This window comes from Schistocerca serialis, chromosome 2, assembly GCF_023864345.2.
Source record: "Schistocerca serialis cubense isolate TAMUIC-IGC-003099 chromosome 2, iqSchSeri2.2, whole genome shotgun sequence".
NCBI lineage: Eukaryota > Metazoa > Arthropoda > Insecta > Orthoptera > Acrididae > Schistocerca > Schistocerca serialis.
In genome coordinates, this window is record NC_064639.1 from 496,056,352 (window position 1) to 496,080,008 (window position 23,657).

At 43.5% G+C, this 23,657-nt stretch overlaps 1 protein-coding gene across 1 annotated transcript in view; it reads right to left on the reverse strand.

Moving 5' to 3' along the window:
* The window catches only part of LOC126456137 (glutamate receptor ionotropic, kainate 2-like), a 219,972-nt gene that overhangs the window by 60,266 nt on the left and 136,049 nt on the right, over window positions 1–23,657 (reverse strand). Inside the window, exon 11 of the mRNA XM_050091891.1 lies at window positions 23,234–23,318. Within this exon, the coding sequence (XP_049947848.1) occupies window positions 23,234–23,318 (85 nt within the window). The remainder of the gene's footprint in view (window positions 1–23,233; window positions 23,319–23,657) is intronic.

The following is a 23,657-nucleotide window of genomic DNA, read 5'->3' on the forward strand; positions in this document are numbered from 1 at the left end:
TCGCTCATTTGCTGAGCAGATAGTTAGAATAGCCTTCAGCTAAGTCAATGGCTACGACCTAGCAAGGCGCCATTAGTAGTTTATTGCCTGAATCTACAGAGTCTCACTTGTATCGTCAATAGCGATGTACAACAAGGATGGATTAAAGTTAAGTATTCCAGCAGCTACGTACTTTTCTTTATAGCATTCATTACGTATCCTCTTTCAGACCTCACGCCATCCTTCGTGTGCTTATAGCGTGCATTGCGGTCCCCTCAAACCACACTGTGTCGGCACTTCTGTCGACACATCACTCGGTATTTGTTAACATACGTTTTGGGCGTGTATCCTTTTATTTTATGCCGTTGACCGTGAATCAGTGCAAGTTTGGGAAAGTGTCTATGAACGACTATTCACCACTCTGCTGTAAATGATGGATTTTTACAAGTCTTCTCATGCACAGATCAAAAGGCAAATGATAAACACACTGTGTCACTGAATGTGTTCAACAATGACTGTTGTTGAACGCCCTGTCCGCATTAGCTCAGCATCCTTTACACTAATTTGCTTCGTGATTTCCAAAATGTTTAGTGACAGAAAAAGTCTCCTCAGGACACATAAACCTTTGATTGTGCTGCTGTTATAATACTGATGTAATGCATTAAAGTGTGCCAATGCAGAAATTGTTGAACGAAGGTAAGCCGGCCGCGGTGGTCTAGCGGTTCTGGCGCTGCAGTCCGGAACCGCGGGACTGCTACGGTCGCAGGTTCGAATCCTGCCTCGGGAATGGGTGTGTGTGATGTCCTTAGGTTAGTTAGGTTTAAGTAGTTCTAAGTTCTAGGGGACTTATGACCTAAGATGTTGAGTCCCATAGTGCTCAGAGCCATTTGAACCATTTTTTGAACGAAGGTAAACAGTGATTCATTATCATTTGTGCAGAGACTCCCATGTGGAATAACAAGTCTCTTTAAATATTATGCATACAACTGAAGAACCAACAGTAAATTTGCTAGATACAAACAATAAATACTCAAGAATATTAGGTCAAATCAATGTTTAAGTGATCTAATAATATCAAAAGAGTATGAGTGTTCAACAATTAATTTTCAATGTTTTGCGGAAAAACTCGTTTACCACTTAGTTTCCAAGAAATTCTCTGACCATTTTGTTGACGATGAGTCATGCCTTAATACAAATTGTAACACGTGTACTGCAACCACATTTATAGATACTGTCTGATTTGTATGCGATGTCCATATTATCGACTTTGTATTTTTGTAATATGAATGGCTGCGTCAATACTGCACGGTGCATATAAATGCGTAAAGAAGTTCGTATAAATGTAATTATTAATTATGTAGTAAAGAAAATAAATTACGCAAGGTATTCTGAATGGATTAACAGAAATGTAATTGACCAATCACATCGTGGTTCCTTAGTGGGAAAGACCACTGAGTAGTTCTAATTTATATATTTCCCACTCCCACACTTTCCTTCCACAGGGTAGTAAAGGGTTGTGGCCTTATAGGCTTCGCACTTGTGTCAATGAACGCTGATGTTTCATTACTAAACATTTTCCAAATTTAAGAGGCGAATAATGTCTGTCGTGTTATTTTTTTCTTAATATTCAGAAGCTTTTTAGTACAAATGTTCGACAGCCATCATATCATTCCACTGGCTATGCCACAACTCCCATTCCCATGTTACCGGGTGTGGTCAAAACTGTTGTTTCGAAATGGTGTAAAATATTTTACTTTTTGCCATAAAGATGTGACACTTAGAAACTTGAAAGTCTGGTCTGTTGAGTAAACTAGCGAACCTAAAAAATACGAAATTTATTGTTCGCGACGTGTCGAACTTAATGACAAAAGATGTACATCTCACAACGACAGTGACGTGACCATCATGTGATTATAACTTCATCTGTGCTACTCTTAAACTGCAGCGAGAATTTGATGCTCGTTTGAGACTACGGATCTGTTCGAAACACTTTTACTCTGAACCTTATCTCTCGGCTGCTGAATGATCCGTGTCACAAGTTTCCCAGAATGTACGCGAGGATTGGAAAATTGCGCAGGTCGCACCAGTGTTTAAAAAGGGTAGTAGGAGTAATCCATCGAACTACAGACCTATATCATTGACCTCGGTTTGCAGTAGGGTTTTGGAGCATATACTGTATTCAAACATTATGAATCACCTCGAAGGGAACAATCTATTGATACGTAATCAGCATGGTTTCAGAAAACATCGTTCTTATGCAACGCAGCTAGCTCTTTATTCGCACGAAGTAATGGCCGCTATCGACAGGGGATCTCAAGTTGATTCCGTATTTCTAGATTTCCGGAAAGCTTTTGACACCGTTCCTCACAAGCGACTTCTAATCAAGCTGCGGGCCTATGGGGTATCATCTCAGTTGTGCGACTGGATTCGTGATTTCCTGTCAGGAAGGTCGCAGTTCGTAGTAATAGACGGCAAATCATCGAGTAAAACTGAAGTGATATCAGGTGTTCCCCAGGGAAGCGTCCTGGGACCTCTGCTGTTCCTGACCTATATAAATGACCTGGGTGACAATCTGAGCAGTTCTCTTAGGTTGTTCCCAGATAATGCTGTAATTTACCGTCTAGTAAAGTCATCCGAAGACCAGTATCAGTTGCAAAGCGATTTAGAAAAGATTGCTGCATGGTGTGGCAGGTGGAATTTGACGCTAAATAACGATAAGTGTGAGGTGATCCACATAAGTTCCAAAAGAAATCCGTTGGAATTCGATTACTCGATAAATAGTACAATTCTCAAGGCTGTCAATTCAACTAAGTACCTGGGTGTTAAAATTACGAACAACTTCAGTTGGAAAGACCACATAGATAATATTGTGCGGAAGGCGAGCCAAAGGTTGCGTTTCTTTGGATGGACACTTAGAAGATTCAACAAGTCCGCTAAAGAGACAGCTTACACTACACTCGTTCGTCCTCTGTTAGAATACTGCTGCGCGGTGTGGGATCCTTACCAGGTGGGATTGACCGAGGACATCGAAAGGGTGCAAAAAAAGGGCAGTTCGTTTTGTATTATCGCGTAATAGGGGAGAGAGTGTGGCAGATATGATACGCGATTTGGGATGGAAGTCATTAAAGCAAAGACGTTTTTCGTCGCGGCGAGATCTATTTACGAAATTTCAGTCACCAACTTTCTCTTCCGAATGCGAAAATATTTTGTTGAGCCCAACCTACGTAGGTAGGAATGATCATCAAAATAAAATAAGAGAAATCAGAGCTCGAACAGAAAGATTTAGGTGTTCGTTCTTCCCGCGCGCTGTTCGGGAGTAGAATGGTAGGGAGATAGTATGATTGTGGTTCGATGAACCCTCTGCCAAGCACTTAAATGTGAATTGCAGAGTAATCATGTAGATGTAGATGTAGATGTAGATCAAGAGAGTCTCCTAAACGTTCATATCGATTACAGACCGGGGAATTTTCAGGTGAAGGAAAAACTTCGAGCTTTTACACGTGGAGTTCCTTTACATTACTTCAAAAACCTCACCCACAGTAACTTCCTTCCAGCACAGTGACGGCTATTACTTAGATGACGTTATCCCAAAGTCGGCCAACGGCCTTGCCACAGTGATAACACCGGTTACCGTAAGATCATCGAAGTTGAGCGCTGTCGGCCTGGGCTAGCACTTGGATGGGTGACCATCCGGTCTGCCGAGTGTCGAGCGCTATCGGCAAGCAGGGTGCACTCAACCATTTTGAGGCAAACTGAGGAGCTACTTGGCTGACAAGTAGTGGCTCCGGTCTCGTAAACTGACATACGGCTGGGAGGGCGGTGTGCTGGCTACATGCTCCTCCGTATCCGCATCCAGTGAAACCTGTGGGTTGAGGATGACACGGTGGCTGGTCGGTACGGCTGGGCTTCCAAGGCCTGTTCAGACGGAGTTTAGCTTAGTTTAGTTTAACTCATACTCATAATGAAGGACTGGTACTGGGCCTTCCAGTAACACTAGTATCACACGTGGCTCCGTAATTCTATTGTCAGTCGGAAGAAAATCATCGCCATTGGTGGAAAGTCGGCCAAATGCCTAATAGTTATCAGATGAAGTGGACGTTTTGATTTGTGTATGCAAGGCGAGCCCAAGGTCAGAATAGAGAAAAAACTCGCCAGCCAATGACAGCCAAAGTGATTCCCCGTCTGAATAATTTTCTAGCAGTGCGAAAGCTCTCCACTCACTGTTGTTCTTTTACAGAATACGTTTTGGCAAGGCCATAGCCTTTCTTTTAATGCTGAAAAGGAGAACACTATGTAGCAGCTACCACAGTAATGAGAGAAAGAAAAGAAGTTGGCAATCAAAAGTTAGGTCCCATCCAGGATCGAAATTTTGTGGAATACTATGGAAGATATGAGAATCCTAGGTATTCCATCTATGGGAGACTTTCGAGTTACACTTGATGTGAGATAGCTTTCCGCGTTCTGAAAGATCATCCCACCCATTACTTACGTACAAGGGAAAACAACCAGTACAGAGTCACAGCTGCTAAACGCTTTGTCCAGTCCTGCCGGGTCGCAACTACGCATACAACAGCCACTGTACACACAAAGCCATCACACTGGCCGCCCACCACTTGCTAGTGAAATACACTGGTGTACTCGAGTAACAGTCCGCCTGTCAATGTTCCATTTGTTTCAAAGTATGTAACCATGGGGTTATCATTAATAGAATAGGCATGTTGTTGTAAATCTTAGTGTAAGATGGAAATATTATTGTTGCCGTGGTTTAAACCCTGTAGAGTGGGTTATTGATCAGTTTCGTAAATGATAACTACTATTAACTTGTGTATCGTCCATGAAACAAATTTTGTGGGAAAAAACTTTCATGATGTGATTCTTGAGTTTCTCCCGGCGTATTTGATAATCAAAATATCCACGGGTGCACTGCCGGTCTACAGCGTCCAACGGGCACAATATTTCGGCGATCATACATGTCGCCATCGTCAGGTGAACTGACGGACTGAGCTCCTGTGAACGTGCCGGCACGGAGATCCGTATGCTATGGCTGCTCCTTCCGCCGTCTGCGCCTCGCGCCACGGACGCGCGGTGGAACAGATTGCGACAGCGTCTGAGATGACGTCGGTGTGATGGCTCTGTCCGCCGTGGTCGTCACAACTATACGTTTGCTCGATATACTCTTGATTAACCCGATCGCTGGTTCCCAAGCCTTGCTAAGATTATAGCCACAGTCACGGTTTATGAGGTCGTCATTGGTGCGAATTTCGATGGCCTCTCTAACAACACTGTCCCAGTATCTCGACGTCTGTGCCAGAATCCTCGTGCGTTCATACTCCATAGCGTGATTTTCCGACAAACAATGTTCAGCGACCGCCGAATTGCTGGGATACATCAGTCGAGTGTGCCTCTGGTGTTCACGGCATCGATCCTCGACGGTACGCATTGTCTGACCAATATACGACTTGCCACATTGACACGGAATCTGGTACACGCCGGCCTTCCTCAAACCGAGGTCATCTTTGGCGCTCCCCACCAGTGCACGAGTTTTATTCGGAGAACAAAACACAGTTCCGACCCGGTGTTTCTTCAAAATGCGGGCGATTTTCCCCGAGAGTGCGCCTGTATATGGAATAAACGCAGTGCCTACCTCCTCCCTCGTGATTTTATCCATCTCCACATGATGTATTGTAATTATTTCTTGAAGCTTCCATTTATTTTACAGATCGTAAATGATGCACATAGGCACACTACTTCAATTAGTCTGACAGCAACTAGCCAAACCCTATACACATTATATGGCTTTAATAATCATAAGAAATGTAAATTAGTTGTCCAAGCTGGAATGAGATTTTTCACTCTGCAGCGGAGTGTGCGCTGATATGAAACTTCCTGGCAGATTAAAACTGTGTGCCGGACCGAGACTCGAACTCGGGCAAAGGTCCCGAGTTCGAGTCTCGGTCCGGCACACACTTTTAATCTGCCAGGAAGTTTCAGTTCTCCAAGCTGAATACTAGAAAAAATTCATCTCTGCTTGAAATAGTATTTCGTTTTCTAAAATCTGCCGTGTGAAAAACACAACGTATTTATTTTTTATTTACCCATCCGACATGTCTGGACACCTTTGTGTCATTTTCAGTGAGTATAGATTTATTTCTGTAAAATATCATACAAAGTTCATTGTCGTTTTTTTAGGCTTGAAACCTGTGCATTTTGTTTAATTTGTTTAAATTTCAAACCTGAGATTATACAGGGTGAATCAGGAGGAAAGGTACAGGGTTTGAGGGGTGAAAGTATAAGTGATTCTGAACAAAAAACTTCACATGGACATATGCCATATTGCGAATGGTTTCCGAGATAGAACGTATGTAATAATACTTTGTTACTTATTTTCTGTGTTATTTAAGTATCGTTATTGTTCACAACGTACGACGGTAGTGTAGAAGAAGTTAGGACGAACAGTTTCATACAGGACACTTATGTTCAATCAGGTCGGAAAACTACTTCAGATTGGGCTACAAAGAAAACCTAAGCTGCAGCGCATGCGCGTCGCGCTAGGTTTTCAGTATACTCGCGCTGTCTTTGGGCAAATTGTAAGTCCTAGAGAAACATGAACCGGTCCTTTTTTTGTTGGAAACTGAATGTAATTTTGTACCGTGATATGTTTCCGCTGGAAGGTGCGGTTTTCAAGTGATTCAAGAAATCATAGAAAAGTGATATTACATGTGTTCTATCTCGGAAACCATTCGAAACATAACATTTGTCCATATGTATTTTTTTTCAGTATCATTAACGTTGTCATCCCTCAATGCATGTACCTTTCCTCCTGACTCACCCTGTATTACTTGTGAAAATGTATTTCTACAGGTGGGTTTGTTTTTGTGCCTTTATTGTATTCAGAGCACGTCGTCTGCAAAGAAGTCGTAAAGAAATTTGCTTATTTATTGTATTTTTTCGTGAATAGTTGTTATGTATGTCACTGTACATACGTTTGTTGACGATTTTGGCGTCTCAGGTGGACATTCTTTTTCTGTTGCGATTGTATACACTGCTTCCAACACCTTTTCTTTGTATTTCATACTTTTTTACACAAAAGAGAATTTGAGCCAAATGTTTATATCGCCATGTTCATAGAGCAACCCCATGTTACTGCAGCCGCTCAATCTTTCACCGTTTGTGTGTGTGTGTGTGTGTGTGTGTGTGAAAAGGGAGGGGACGGGGAAAGACTGAGACAGAAATGTTTTTGGATATTCTAGGATGTTTCAAAACTATGTTTTATATGGGGAAATTTGTTGTACAGTTCATTGAGAGTTGCAAACAGTGTTTTGTTGCACAATGTTGCACACTCATTCAAGACTTTCTTTCCTTGTATCACCCCTTTTTGTATATGGCAAATCCCCTCTGTAGTGAGTTTTTGATGGAGACTACTGTTTTCTCTGAGGATCTTGAGATCTGTCTCAATGTTATTAGGACTGTGATTTTACTGGATTAGATGGTGTTTTTTACTGTCACTTTTTAAGACTCTGATATGCTCGGAATAACTAGTTTTAATATTTCTGCATATTTGGCCTATGCAGAGAGATTGGGATAAACTACAGGGTAATGATCGATTGCAGCTTTGGAAAATTTGTTTGTAGAAATGTTCTAAGTATTTAGATTTTTCTGTGTTGTGTTTACTGTGAGGAAGGATATTTGTAGTCCTTAGTTCTTCAGAATGTTCATCACACTCTGGACGTTGTTGTTGTTGCATGTTAGAACATACCACACTGCGCTCTTTGTAAGGTGTTCCTGGTTCCCTGTGCTCTCTGTGTTTGTCATTTGTTGGTGTTCATTGCTCTCTGTTGTGGATACTAATTTATACATGAAACTTCGTGGCAGACTGAAACTGAGTGGCGGACCAAGGCTCAAAACCGGGATCTTTGCCTTTCGCAGCAGGGTAGGAGATGACGTACTGCCGGAAGTAAAGCTGTGAGGTCTGGTCGTGAGTCATGCTTGTGTTGCTCAGTCGGACCAATTTGTCTTTAGCAACCGTCGGGAGAGGACGTGCCGTACTTCCACCTGCAGGGTGTGACCTAGTGTTTGTTTATATTGCGACTTAGCCTGAGAGGGAACTAGTAGGTTCAGGAAATCGGCATTACGTTTCAACTTTTACCCGGAATATGAACGACCGAAAGCCTTAGATGTGGAAAGGTTCGTCCGTGAGGAGGCGAAGAACCCACCATCGAAACTCGATTCTTAGGATCACCGCTTACGTTAAAATGATCAATGACACTGCGTGAAAGCGCGTTTTAAAGGCGACCAACAGGGACTCCGTTTCTGTCACGCTGACGGCAACGTCGGCGTTATCAAAGTCGAACATGCTGGATTAGGCATTAGTACAATTCGCGTGTTCGAACTGCCATTCGCGGTACTTTCCGAGGACGTCATGTCGGCTTTCCAGCCATAAGGCGCTCTTCATAACCATAAGGTAGAACGCTGGGCTCACGTCAGCACATAACCTGTTCACAATTGATTATCTGACCCACAGAGGATGTCGGACCGTAATCATGTACGACGGATAGTAGCGTACTTATTATGGGTGTGGAAAAGACAGCCACATCAGATATGAATATCTGCAGAGGCAGATAATGCAGCTACCGACTGGAGGAATGGTACTTCTCTCGTCGTCTACGATACTTCCGGTCACATACGCGACGGCGTTTAAGTTGCCGCCGGCCGCCCGGCGGCTCTCGGACTCACGTGAACAGCTGATGCGTAGCGTCCCGACCCTTCCTGACGCGATTTTGGACGAGGTGACTGATGGTGTGACTTCAACTATGTCCTCAGTTCCTGTGGCTGCTCCGGCTGCGCCTGTGGCCGACGTTGATGTCGAACGTAACTCCTTGTCGACTCTCTGGTTATCTCGAAGACGGCCTTCCTGCGTGACCGGCGCGACTCCTTCCTGTCTTTGGACACGCAAGGGTGATTGCGTAAACAACGCTCCCCATAACAACGCAAAAGCGGGCCCCGTGCGACTTCGGAACGAGTCTCTTCTCCCTGTCTAGATGATACACTAAGTGTTGAGCAACCCAACGTTTCAGCGTCTGAGACCGTGTACGACGGCGTCGTCAGTGCTTCTGTGGAACGTTGGCCGTCAGTGGTTCCCGCATCGACAGAACGGAATGTTCCCGCCTCCGAAGTCCCTATTGGAGAAGGAACGATACCAGAGGATGTGACGGTATCGGCAGGCGTTAGGCATGCGGATACCACGCCGACGAAGTCACCGCTGGCGTGGAGCGGGGATTTGAAGAAACAGCAGATCCCGTACAGGAGTCTCCGCCGTTAGGGGAGGCGACCCGCTGGTGCCAACCTTTGCCCCGTGCGAGGGGCCTGCCACCCTGTGCCCCGCCTCCTCGCAGCAACGACCTGTAGCCCTATCCCCCAGTGTGGTGCAGCTCCACGAATACCGTAGCACGACACTGAATGTAAACGGCGTCCGCTTGTCCGCCAAGATACATCTCTTGTAAGAAATCATATGGGCTTCAGAACTAGACACTGCACTGTTACAGGAGGTGCATTTAGCAGCGCTACCGCGGGTAGCAAGCTATAACTTCTACGCCTCTCACGACGGTCACCTTGGACACGGAGTGGCTGTGTATATATGTGAAGGCATCCCAACTGGCGACCTCATATACCTCCCATATTCCAGGAGTATGGCGTATAAGATTCACTCCACGCTTGTTATTAAAGTTTGTGCGCCTTCTGGTACCGGATGTCGGCGTGAAAAGGCACGATTTAATACGGAGGCTGTTCTTAGGTCGACATTAACATCTTTCCTCTGGGGTCGGGGTGGGGAGTGGGCATTAACTGCATACTCGGCCAGAGAGAAGAATACCCGGATTTTATAACGTGCCAGGAGCTACGTCTCATTGTTCGCAATCCAGTCCTGCACAATATCTGAGAGGTACGACGCGCAGACGACCTGTAATTCGCGTTTTACACTAACCATTCGGCAAATCAGTTAGACTGCATTTATGTGCCCCGTTGGCTGGTTGAAGCAGTGTTTGATATAGAGAAGTGACATTTAGTGTTCTCTGGCCACTGCGTGTACACATATACACTGCTCCTTCCCCGCCAGGAGGTTTCGGGCAGTCTGGCACCATGGAAACTCAACACTCAGCAGCTGCAGGATCTTTATTGTTGGGAACGTATCACAGAGACGTGGACATAGTGGGAATGGCATCTCCCATCCTATGTATCAGTGGTGGACTGGTGGCTGCACATTCGTCACTTGCAGCAGTGAGGTGGCTGCTTGGCATAGGCAAACTATAGATTTCTACTTTAGCTTCCTACGCGACCTTGATGGACAGCCGCCCTCCCTGAAAGTGAAAACTGAATGCAGCACGATTAAGGCTAAGCCACTAGCGGCTACTCGCTGGAAACTACAGGGGACTATGGTGCGTCCCCACAGACCTGATGTAATGAGGTAGGAGCAACCCAGTATGCATCATATTGTGCACGGACACAGACAATGTAAGGTGGCGGGGTCTCCTAACCTTCATTTCTTACATTTTCCGACATCAGCATCGTATTCTGCGTATCAAGACGTTTCATTCGAGCCCAAACTCGATAGGTTAGAGTCAATTTTACATATTTCCATTTAATCGATATGCAAATCTAATAAATAAATAGCAAGTGCGAACCGGGATTAAAAAGTCGAAGCTGGCGTACACAAACAGCAGCACCGGCCGGCCGACCGCCCAGGGATCAAAACAGCTTTTTGCCAGAGAGAAGGGCTAATGGCCTGCGTGTTCACCTTAAAAGCAAAACCCGCTGTATTGTTTCGGAGAGCCCTAGCGTATGCATTTTTGACGGACCTAGTTCGCAGTTTCAGAGTTTTCACAGGGGGACAGTAAACGCCTAACGCAGATACTATCTATTTCCGGATTGGTCGGCTTAAATGGAGCGCCATTCTCCAGTTTGTAAGAGTAACGCTGATTGGCGGACTATTTCTGACGCAAGGAGCCGGAGGAATGAGGGAAAGACAGCAGACGATATACCCTTTCGCCTTTTGCGTGGAGAGGGGTCGTTGCAGTGATGCTCTTGAAGCGGGAACACATAGCCAGAGCGAGCGCACTCATGTGTGTACGCAGAGAGTGAGGAACAAAGTCTCTACTCAGTACTGCACTGAGAGAGCACCTCTGTCGCTAGCGAATCAGAGTGATACTCTATATTGAGCCACTTGCGATTAACCCTTTGTTCACTGTGTTGGCCGCAACTCTTAATGTGCGGTGTGAACACAGACAGAGTATTAGTAGCGCCTGTGAGCGAATGTTGAGTGGCATCGTGGTGGACTGGACTGGTTACCTGACTGGTGCACCACGCCAATAGTTAGACTAGGGACAGATAGAAGTCCTTGACTTCATCAAGGCGTAGTGAGAGTTCGGTTGGTGAAGGTCAATCCAGATAAAAACAGATAGTTTTATTATTTTTCAGCAGCGAACGATGCAGGCAGCAGTCGTCACAGCTCACGGTATTGTGCGCTACAGCATAGGCGAGTCCCATCTTGCCTCCATTATAAATAACATACTTCATTCATGTCACTCCATTACATTTCTCACGCGACAGCCTCGGCCGTACTTACAAAAATTCGATTGGATAGTTATTCAAGTTGAGTAGGCACAGCTCTCAGCCATTCTGCTGAGTAAATAACATTCTTAAAGAATAAGGTAACCTCCTATTCTGAAAAGAACCCGGAAATTTGTGTTTCAGTTTATAAATAAAAGTATCACTTGATATTCTCAGATTTTGCAACAAATAATATTTTCCATTCGTTTAATGTTTTTCTCACACTAACTAGCAATACTCCCACTAGTTACGTAAGAAAATAGAATATTTTTGTGTCTTTTCCTTACAGCGGACGACTTCTGAAGACATTTATTGCTGAAAGTTTTTCAGGCGTTTTTGATACGTTAGGAGTGTCTGTCTGACTTCTGCAGTAGTGTGGGGTGGAAATTGCTTCTTGCAGGTGCCAAAGGGTACTTTTCAGATCAATCCGTTGCGTAACTCGTCAGTATAACACCCACATACTGAAAACAATGCAGACGGAACTTAGTCTCAAGCTTGTTGATCACCGTACGCAACACGTCATCCACCAAGCGGACATAATCGATAGCTTTACCTAACGTTATTGCCAAGTCTACCGTGGCACTGACGGGGTCTTCCTAGACTTCGACCCTATCGCAGTAGACATTCTTCTAACCCTCCACGCTTGAGGAGGAGGTTACGTTATGGAACCTTTCACTTCCTAGTGGGTCACTACCGCTATCTTCAGGGGTGCGTTGTGCAAGTCATCAGACATTGATGGACTCCCTACCAAATTTTATTGTACGTTTTGTGATCTCACGCTTACACGATGGGCGAAGATGTATAATGAACTGATAACGTCCTCATCTGCGATTCCACAATCTTTTGTCAAGGGCGTTATTGCTCCCCTTCATAAACGACCACCTGGAATTATTACAGCCCACTGCCGTCCTATCGCCTTATGAAATACTGATTGCAAGATTTTTATGCGCTGCAGACCCCTCTTGCCATGTGCCCTCCCACCGAAAAAACAACGCCAGGTAACACAGTTAATGCCCAGACAGCCACCGAAGACTGTCGTGGCGTGATTGCCTGGCGGAGGCGCGCAGACTTCGCACGGCGACACTGTCGTAGATATTGTCGGCTCGTTTGACAGAGTGCGCCATGTATTTTTATATTCTACCTTAGAGCGGATGCGTTTCCCTGCCTGGTTCAGCAGCGTCCTTCGGAAGCTCTTTAGCAGCGCCCATTCGTTGGTCCAGATCAATGGGTGTGTGACGGGTTTGATACAGATCCAATGGCCGGTCCGCAAGGCTGCCCCCTACCCATGCAACCTTTAAGCAGTGGCGCTGGAGCCGCTCATAGATCTGTCTGGACTCTTCTTACACAGCTACACTCTCCGATGTCGCTTGTACGCAGATGACGTCGTGCTGTCGGTTCGATCTCGGGAGGAGCTCGCACAGATCTTCGACACAATTACGGCTCATGGGAGGGCAGCTGGAAGTGTGATAAATGTGCGAAAATCCATGGCGCTGTCTATTGGTCGCCATCTACGTCCGACCGATCTGGAGCCCGTGCCCTGTGTCCGACGTCTCCACTATCTTGGGATCATCCTTATGTCGTCAACACGCCGTACAGTGGCGACCAACTTTCTTCAAGTTATGAAAACTATCCGTATGACGATCAGCCACGACTCCCTACGTCGCCTCGATCCCTTGCAGTGTGTTGCCTACCTGAATGCCCATGTGGCGTTCAGAATGGTTCATATTGCGCAGATTTTATCGATGCCGGTTATGATAGAACGTTGTATTTAAGTTACATTCGGATATCTTCTGACGGATGGTCCACCTTCACAGTACACTGTGAAACGCTTGCTTACCCCCGGGTCGTACGAAACGTAAAACGTACGCCGTCGTACGGCTCCACTTTACACGGCCACGATGTACAAACATCGGCGCGGTGTCGAGACCTCCATTACACACCTTAACTTGACGTCCTTGTGCCGGTGTCCCTCTCCCCTCCGTTCCCGGTCGGCAGGATCATGCCCGCATTTGCACACATCGTGGCGTTCACTGTGGAACTGAGTTACGCTCGCGCCGAACTCTCACGAATGCGCCGGCCGCGGGCAAAGGACTTCTACGTCCTTTTCCTGCATAGCGTAGCCTGTAAGGTGGTAGAAAGCAAGTTCCCATTGTTACAGTGGACTGTGATTTGGCAGCACATTCATCACAGTTTTTTTCCGACTCGTATCCAATCGACTTGGTATTACGTCACCTTTGGGAAGCATCCAACCAATCAGCAGCTCCATGCCATAGGACTGGCGAACTCTCCCCTCTGCACCGTCTGTCGTAATGTCGACGATGATAATCACCGATTCAACTGTCTATCCGCGGATGTCTGGTTGTTGGGGCGACAAAGGGCCGCTCGTTTTCTACGCATGCTGCTGCATGTTATTGACGCAGAGTCCGTTCTTCATCCAGCGGTAGAATATTTTCCTGTCACAAAGTCTCGGTCGGTCCTCTGGATAAAGGGCTAGAGACCTTGCCATATCTATATGGAGACGCTCATCACTCGCGCCTTGATTTCTGGCAGTACTTGCGGATTACACATGCAGAGGTTGCATTCTGTTCCCGTTATCGCGCATATTTTGCCAATTGTCATAACATCGTTTTAACCACGCCCTCACTAAGCTGGAATGTTCCCGGCGTGGAAGGCAGCCGCCCGATTCGGGAAGATACATGACACGCCTTCATCTTGTACTAGGCCCGCCTGCCATCGTTCACACCTTGCGGGGTTTCCAGGGTTCCATATCGGTGGACTGGTTTCAATTTGTTTTTTTTTTTTCACTGTATGTATGTGCAGAAAAACAAATAAATACGTAAAATGAAGATTAACAGTGTGAGGGTACAGCACAGCGTTAGGGGAGGGGGGAGGGGAGGAATCGTGGCCAGGTCTCGGGATTAGACCTCTGGCCACCTTGTCCCAGCCGCCTCCATCCTGTAGCTGGCTGTGACCCCAATAAAAATAAATAAAAATAAGAAGATTTTAAAAATTATTAATGAAACAATGATAATTTGTAAAAAAAAAAAAACAGAACTCAGTAGGGTTGTGCCAGCGAAAGGCGAGATTCCAAGTTCAAGTCTCGATCCAGGACACAGCTTTAATCTGCCAGAAAGTTTCATATCAGTGTGCACTCAGCTGCAGAGTTCTTTTTTTTTAAAAAAAAAAAAAATTATGGGACATAACTGCTAAGGTCATCAGTCCCTAAGCTTACACACTACTTAACCTAAATTATCCTAAGGACAAACACACACACCCATGCACGAGGGAGGGCTCGAACCTCCGCCGGGACCAGCCGCACAGTCCATGACTGCAGCGCCTGAGACCGATCGGCTAATCCCACGCGGCGGTTGCAGAGTGAAAAATTTCATTTTGGAAACTTATGTCTGGTTTGTTCTTTCTTAATTTGCCCTGTTATTTTATTGCGTATTTTATGCATTATTTGTGTGTTATACGTATTCTCTCTGGCTATGTCATATGTTGTCTTTAGTTCCTGCGTATAGATGAGTTTGGCCAGTGGAATTAAGTCTATGAACTTCCATCTGAAACTTCAGTGTTTGTGTGTCATTGGGTGACTGGATTGGTTGTGAATTATTGTACCTGTGACTGTACGATTACTGAATATTCCACAGTTATGTTTTTTGTTGATTCTATGTATGGTGACTTCTTGGAAATTAAGTTCCGTGTTTACTTCTGTCTCAATGGTGGATTTTATTCTAGGGCGTACTGTGTTTATGTTGCAGTGTAGTTGTTTTATCTAGGTGTCTTTTTCATCTACCAAATAAATGACGTTGTCCTCATGAAGGTATCAATATATAATCTTTTGTTATTTTGCATGTATGATTTTACTGAATATTATGTTTCCAAAGTAGCTCAGAAACATGTCTCCAAGTCGACCACTAGTGTGTGAGGCCACTGTTAGGCCTTCTTTTTGTAAATAGAAGTCTTTGTTGAAAGTTCAATAGTTCTGTTCTGCTATAATATTAAGAAAGGCTCCAACTCCATTTGTGCGTCCATTTATTGTGTTCCCCTGTTTCTCCAATGTTCTTTAATAGTGCTGATTGTTTCTCCCACTGGACATTTGTGTACATGGATGTGATGTCCAAAGATATGAAGTTTGCTGTTGGTGGTACATTTATGTCGTTTACCTTTTCTGTGAGTTCTTTGGTATGAAACTTCCTGACAGATTAAAACTGTGTGCCCGACCGAGACTCGAACTCGGGACCTTTGCCTTTCGCGGGCAAGTACTCTACCATCTGAGCTACCGAAGCATGACTCACGCCGGGTCCTCACAGTTTTACTTCTGCCAGTATCTCGTCTCCTACCTTCCAATCTTTACAGAAGCTCTCCTGCGAACCTTGCAGAACTAGCACTCCTGAAAGAAAGGATACTGTGGAGACATGGCTTAACCACAGCCTGGGGGATGTTTCCTGAATGAGATTTTCACTCTGCAGCGGAGTATGCGCTGATATGAAATTTCCTGGCACATTAAAACTATGTGCCCGACCGAGACTCGAACTCGGGACCTTTGCCTTTCGCGGGCAAGTGCTCTACCATCTTTTTTTTTTTTTTAATTCATTTAGTTCGATTTTGTTCGTTGCATCTGCTCGGGGCGGACGACGTAAGACATACGTTCAAGTTCGTTGTTGATCGATTAACTCAGTTTTTTTTATTACAGAGAGAGCTAACCCTCTGACCGAACACGTTGAGCTACCGTGCCGGCAAAAAATGGTTCAAATGGCTCTGAGCACTATGGGACTTAACATCTATGGTCATCAGTCTCCTAGAACTTAGAACTACTTAAACCTAAGTAACCTAAGGACATCACACAACACCCAGTCATCACGAGGCAGAGAAAATCCCTGACCCCGCCGAGAATCGTGGGAAGCGAGAACGCTACCGCACGACCACGAGCTGCGGACAACCATCTGATCTACCGAAGCACGACTCACGCCCGGTCCTCACGCCTCGGTCGGGCGCACAGTTTTAATCTGTCAGGAAGTTTCATATCAGCGCATACTCCGCTGCAGAGTGAAAATCTCATTCTGGAAACATCCCCCAGGCTGTGGCTAAGCCATGTCTCCGCAGTATCCTTTCTTTCAGGAGTGCTAGTTCTGCAAGGTACGCAGGAGAGCTTCTGTAAAGTTTGGAAGGTAGGAGACGAGATACTGGCAGAAGTGCAGCTGTGAGGACCGGGCGTGAGTCGTGTTTCGGTAGCTCAGGTGGTAGAGCACTTGCCCGCGAAAGGCAAAGGTCCCGAGTTCGAGTCTCGGTCGGGCACACAGTTTTAACCTGCCAGGAAGTTTCATATCAGCGCACACTCCGCTGCAGAGTGAAAATCTCATTCTGGAGTTCTTTGGAATTTTGTAGGTTCCTACTAGTCGTGAAACTGCAGTTTCTGTAATAATGTATGTGTGTCTAGCTAGGTGTTAGGACGGTGCAATTTGAGATTAATTGTCGGTCTAATTGGACAGCTGTGTTTGCGTATCTTTTGTGGAGTATTTAGATTGGGTGCTTTGGGACTCCTTAGTGCCATACTCGTTTATTTTGCTTGAAATTTTGTGATGGTTCTTTCACGGTTTTCAGAAGTTTCCCAATGTTCGGTGGTTCCTCATTTTGGGATCACTGATTAATTTAATTAGTAGTTAGCAAGTTCTCCCACAATACAATATTTTTCACCAAACATTCAAAATTAATGCCGTACTAAACATAAACAAACCAATGAACAACTGAGTGTTAAAAATAACACAGGACCACTTTATGAGTATGGCAACATAAATGTTTTGCTTATATCCAATTTTTTTTTAAATTTGTGAAGGCTGGTTACAATTAAATATAAAAAACATGGGAAGCAGTGTATTCAATAGCAACAGAAAATGTAAACCCACCATAAATGCACAACTGGACGAAAAATATAAGTATAGCGACATATATAACCATACTCAGGAAAAAGTGCTTAAAAATAAGCAAATTTCTTTCCAACTACTTTGCAGGTGACATACTGTCAAATATAAAAAGGCAAAAAAAACAATCTGGCTCAAAAATGAAAAAACAGCCATGAACTTTGCATGATATTTTACAGCAACAAATGGGGACCCACTGAAGATGACACACGTGTGTCTAAACATTTTTGGGTAAATGAAACACAAATATGTCTTTTGTGTAAGGTAGAGTTTAAAACCCCAAATTTTATTTGCAGTGGCAGAGAGAACCTCAGCAAGAGCTTCCAACCTATGCATGTCGATTTGCACACAGTTTTTCGGTCATGATGCTAACAAATTGTCCATGAAGCGACTTGGATTTTATGGTGGAATGTGTAATATACAAGAAAGAACCAAAGTACTATATACACTTTTGATAACTAGTGATTGTTTGTTCGTCCCAGTTTAGTGTAAGTTTGTTGATCATATGAGACCCTAAATGTGTTTGTGAATTGCTTCTCACTTCTTTTATAAATGGAGCCTCTATTTTATAGTTTACAGCTAAAGATATAATTTCACATTATTTAAATTAGATTGTGTTGTCGTTGTTGTTGTTGTGGTCTTCAGTTTCAAGATTGATGTAACTCACGACATTAAATTGTCTCGTGCAGGCCTGTCCATCTGCACAATTTTTACCGCCCACACATCCCTCTATTATCAAGCTTGATGCTGAGGATGTGTTCCATCAGCCAATCGATTCTTTTAGTCAAGTAGTGTTATTTTTTATCTCCTCATTTCGATTAGGTATCTCTTCATTAGTTATTCGATGACTCACCTATTCAACAGCATTATCCTTAACACCACATTTCAAAAGCTTCTATTTTTCCCTGTACTGCACACTCCAGATAAATACCTCCAGAAAATACTTTCTAACATGTAAAATTATATTAGCCATTAACAAATTTCTTTTTTCCAGAAACACTTGTATTGCTGTTTCCTGTCTGGATTTCACAACTTCTCTACTTCGGCCGTCGTTATTTTGCTGCCCAAATTGCAAAAATTATCTATTACCTTCAGTCTCTCATTTACTAATATTGCTCTCCCAGCATCACTTGATCCAATTCTGTTACATTCCATTATCCTTGTTTAAATCTTGTTAGTGTTCGTCTTGTAACGCCTTTCATCTACATCTATATCTATACTCCGCAAGACAGCTTATGATTTGTGGCAGAGGGTACTTAGCGCACAAGTGTCACTTCACTCTTTGCCTATTTCAGCCACAAATGGTTTATGAGAAGACTGATTGCTGGTAAGGTTCCATGTGGGCTCGAGTCTCTCTAATTTTATCTTTATCGTCTTTTCGCTAGATATACGTAGAAGGAAACAGTATATTGGTTGACTCTTCTATGAATGTATGCACGCAATGATGCAGAAAGCTTCTCTTGCAACGCTTGCCAATGGAGTTGGCTGAGAATCTCTGTGAACCTTTCGTGCTTACTAAATGAATCTGTAACGAAAAGTGCTCCTCTTGGATCTTCCCTATTTCCTCTAGCATTCCTATCTGGCGCGGATCCCAGATACACGAGCAATATTCAAGTATTGGTCGCACGAGAATTTTTGAGCTCCTTCATTTGTTGACAGACTACATTCCCTGAGGGTTGTCCCAATAAATCTCACTCTAGCATTTTCCTTACCTGCCATTAATTTTGTGCGGTCGTCCCACTTTAAATCACTCCATACGCATACTCACAGACATTTTATGGAAGTTACTGCTTCCAGTGATAGTTCTGCAACCGTGTAATCATACAATAATGACACTATTAATTCTGTTCAACTGGTCTTCCATCCCTTTGCTATCTATGACAAATTTACAATGTTCCGGAAAACTGAAAGTTTTTTCTTCTTCGCCCTAAACTTCGTTCTCCTTCCAAATTTATCCTTGTTTCCCTTTAGCATTTGCTATTATTAATGGTGTGTGTCTAGCAATTATGATTCTACTTTTCAGTAAGTTATATCCCAAGTAACTTCAATCTTGTTACCTATCTCCACAGTTTTGAATCTGGTTGTTTTGTTTAATATCATTGAAATATAAAGTTTTCCTTCACCGACATTTTCCTGCCGATATTGGTGGTTGAAGGACGGAGGAGTGTAGGATATGGTGAAGTAGTTTACCGCTCACCACATTTGTCTAGTATGCAACACTCCAGAAACATTCATGCCCCACAGTGATCTTCATCGTTTCATATGTAACCTAGCTATGAAGGACTTGGAGAGCTTTTAACAGTATGTAGTGCCTTGCTAAATAAGTCAGTAATAGGCGACTCTGAACACGGAAGTGGACTCTGAGCTACAGCATACTGGATCTGCCACGCAAGGAGATCAGAGAAGACAGACTCGAAGGAGTTCTGGGAAAGATCATTGTCTACCATCAAAGTGGAGACATTTCTGAGAGAGCATAACTTTTGTCAATGCAGGCCAGTGCACAGTCTCAGGAAGTTTTCCGCTGATTCTAGGAACACGTTACTTTCCTCCAGCTCTCTGGTTTCTTAGAAAAGACAAAGTTACCATATCCAGTCACTGTTGCTCTTGGTATTAGCCTGAGATCTCCGATGAGTTTCAGTTTCTACAGTATTCTCCACACAATTACCCACTCACATTCTGTTCATAATAATTGCAATAGAGCCAATCCAGTCCTTCAAAACCACGAAAGTCACGCATTTTCCATCTTTCCAGCTCTCAGGTTACATCACAAAATTAAGTTTGTTCCACGAGAGAGTTTTCACAGGAAGTACTCAGCCTAGAATATCAACGCGAAGAAAATGCTGGAGAGAGTCTCACCAATGATACGCACCCGCTCAGTGTTCTGTTGGCTTAGTCGCCAAATATATGTGGCAGTAATAATGTAAGGAAGGTGTACTGCAGCCTGAACAACTTGTGTAAAGGACGTTGATCGATAATCGACAGGAAACATTCTACATTCGTACCTACATCTACACTCAGCAAGCCACCTGACGACGTATGATGAATGGTATCTCTGTTATCGTTATCACTTACTTCTTCCTCTGTTCAGTTCACAAATGGTGCATGGGTAGAATGATTGTCTTAAACTTCTGCATGGAGAAGAATAATTGCCTGTAAACCTCTACATGAGATTTAATTTACCCGATTTTCTGCTGTTGTCACTTAGTGAGACACATGTGAGACGAAGCAATATGTTGCCCCACTCATCTTCGACTTTGTAATGTCAGAATATCAACAGTAGGCCATAGTGGGGCATGTTGCAACAAGACGTAAATTGTTTCATGAAAATTATAAATTAATCACTGGTAGCAATGCACTGTCCTGCAAGCAAATGGTAGGACAGATTGTACAGTTCTCTTGCCAATGGCTGGAGGGTAGGCTATCAGTGTTACAGAGAGGAAACGTTGTTTCACTGTCTTTTACAATTTTTTCTTCTCTTAGTTTTCCTTTAATGGCAACAGAGCCTTTCTGTATCATCTGAAAGTCTGACCATCAGGGGAATGATAAAATGTTTAAAATTTCTCTACAATCGAAAATTGATGCTTATCTGACCCAAATATGAAACGCAAATACGTAGGGCACATTGTTACAATTTCATTGGGCTAGCTGTTATTGTGTTACAATCTGCTCCATATCATGTACAGTTTATTATTATGCAATCTTCTTGAGAAGGCAACATGAGAAATTACATAAAGAACGCAACGCCAGTAGAAACACATAGTGAATAAGACTTTTCTGTAATATTCATCCCATTTTACGTGCAAGGTCAAAATAGCAATAAATAACAGAAAACTGTAAGATTTTTGATCAATGCTTAATAGGTTACTCTATGTGCAACAACTTTTCCCTTTGTGGGATCAATTGTTGCAGTGTGGATGACAGGAAATAATATCGAGTCAGTGTTGACAGCACAGCATAAGGAAAAAAAATATGCAGAGTCAGACCTAATGGTGCTACATTATAAGGTATTTCACATTAAAATAGCTCTAAAACTTTTTTGTACAAAATGATTGAAAACTTATAACAACTAGCCCTGGTTTCCCCTATCTTCTCTGTGATGCACAATGCCTCTCTTGTAGTGACACAGACAGATAGATAATACTCAAGAATTTGTTGGGTAAGTGTTTTGCAAGCCACTTCCTCCATAGACAGAATACATTTCCTTAAAATTCTTAATTCTTCCAATGAAGCTCACCCTGGGATTTGCTTTTCCTGTAGTTAACTTAACGTGATCATTCCACGTTAGGTCGCTCCAGATGGTTACTCCTAGGTATTTACGGTTCTTATGGTTTCCAGTGATCTTTCACCTGTAATGTAATCCAACAATGATGGAACCCTTCACCCATTTACGTGCACTACGTTACATTTCTTTAACATTCAAGGTCAACTGTTAGTCCCTTCACCAGTCACTGATGCTCCATAGGCTACATTTCGCTACTCTCTTCTGGCGCTATCACCTTCCCGTAGGCAACAACATCTGCAAAAAGACTTGTGGAACTCCTGAGGCAATCCACCTGGACACTTACATATATCGTAAACAGTAATGGCCTGTAATACTCCATTGTATTACTACTGAAGTTACCTATAAAACTGTTGAGTTCATCCAGTTAAGAATGACGGATTTATTTCTGCGTCATAGAAAGTCCTGAAACCAGTCACAATTCTGGTCCAATACTAGGTGAGTTCGTGCTTTATTCACGAAAGAACAGTGCAGAACATTGTGGAAGTTATGGCAACAGTTACTTTTACCTTCGATGAATGCAAGTACAAATTAGATGAGTTCGTGGTACTCTTTGACTTCACTATAAATTTGATAATGGAAACAGAAGAGGATTTGTTTAAAAAACAGGTTTGTAGTTACCGGAAGAAACAAATTACTTCTGTCATACCTCTCAACCTCCAACTGCCAGGACAAGAGAATCATCCTCATAGAAAATTACAGTAGTTGGGGAGCCATAGATTATTATGCTTGTCAAAAGTTTTATCTTAAACAAGGGAATTGTGGGGGAACCGCTCTATGGGCAACTGGAGACAGTATCCGATAATACTGGTTTCAAAAAGGTATCTGTAATCATAGCTGCAGAAAAACGTAATGGAGGACTAGCAGCTGTGTGGAAAGCCAGCCATACAAGAGTCGCTGACGCAAGGGAGAAACCACTATTCGTTTTTGGGAACAGACGTTCAACAGCAACACTGTTTCGAATACATTATTTACTCTTCCTTCGTTGCTACTACAGGGTTGCAGCACCACATTCAGGCACTAATTCTTGCCATCAGCAAAGCCACAACGCTGGGCTCTCGCTTCGCCACTGCTCGTAGCTTCCAACAACACATATAGTCCATAGTTACGCCTTGCTTCATGATGCAGGGATTGTTTGGGGTAAGATAATGGCTGCACTTAAAAGTCCGGAGCTTGCAGAAGCTTCATTCAACCGCAGTTAGCAGTGTCATCTCGTGTACGTGTCCAAAGGGTATTATACTTCAAGGAATGCTATAGGCATGACAAGCATTACCGATATTGTCTGTTACAATTTTGAAATGTTAGTATTACTTCTAACATTATTTACAATAATACAATACTAAAATGGAAATGCATTGCTCCATGAATAAGACATGTGTAATATCAGTAGAGAATTGCATATTCAAAAATTTTACTGTGAATAAACTGTCAGAAAATTATAGTAATGACTTACCGAGATTCATAAATGGCATAGTAAAGTCGACTGCAGACTGTCTTTCTTCCGTTATGGTCAAGTCACATATAGCTAGGTCAGCCCTCTGAAACAATGCAAAAACAAGCAGTACTGATAGATAAGGCGTTTATCGTCTTGCTCAGGTATGAAAATTAAGGGAATATTAGATGTTTGCGACAACTGTCGAATTGTCTTAATTATTTTACCCCTTCAAGGATGTCTGAGTATCTCAATAAGGTTATCTTAGCGTTATTTTTCAGTCTGATTCTGTTACTGTTGCTCACAATTCCCTAGAGCCTCAAAACGGTTAATTGTATTCAAGGATTTAAGGCACTCGGGGGTGCATTTGTGTGGCGCTACGGTCTGATGGAAAGGTCGCTCCAAGCTGTCTGGCAAGTCCATCCGTGTGTGTGTGTGTGTGTGT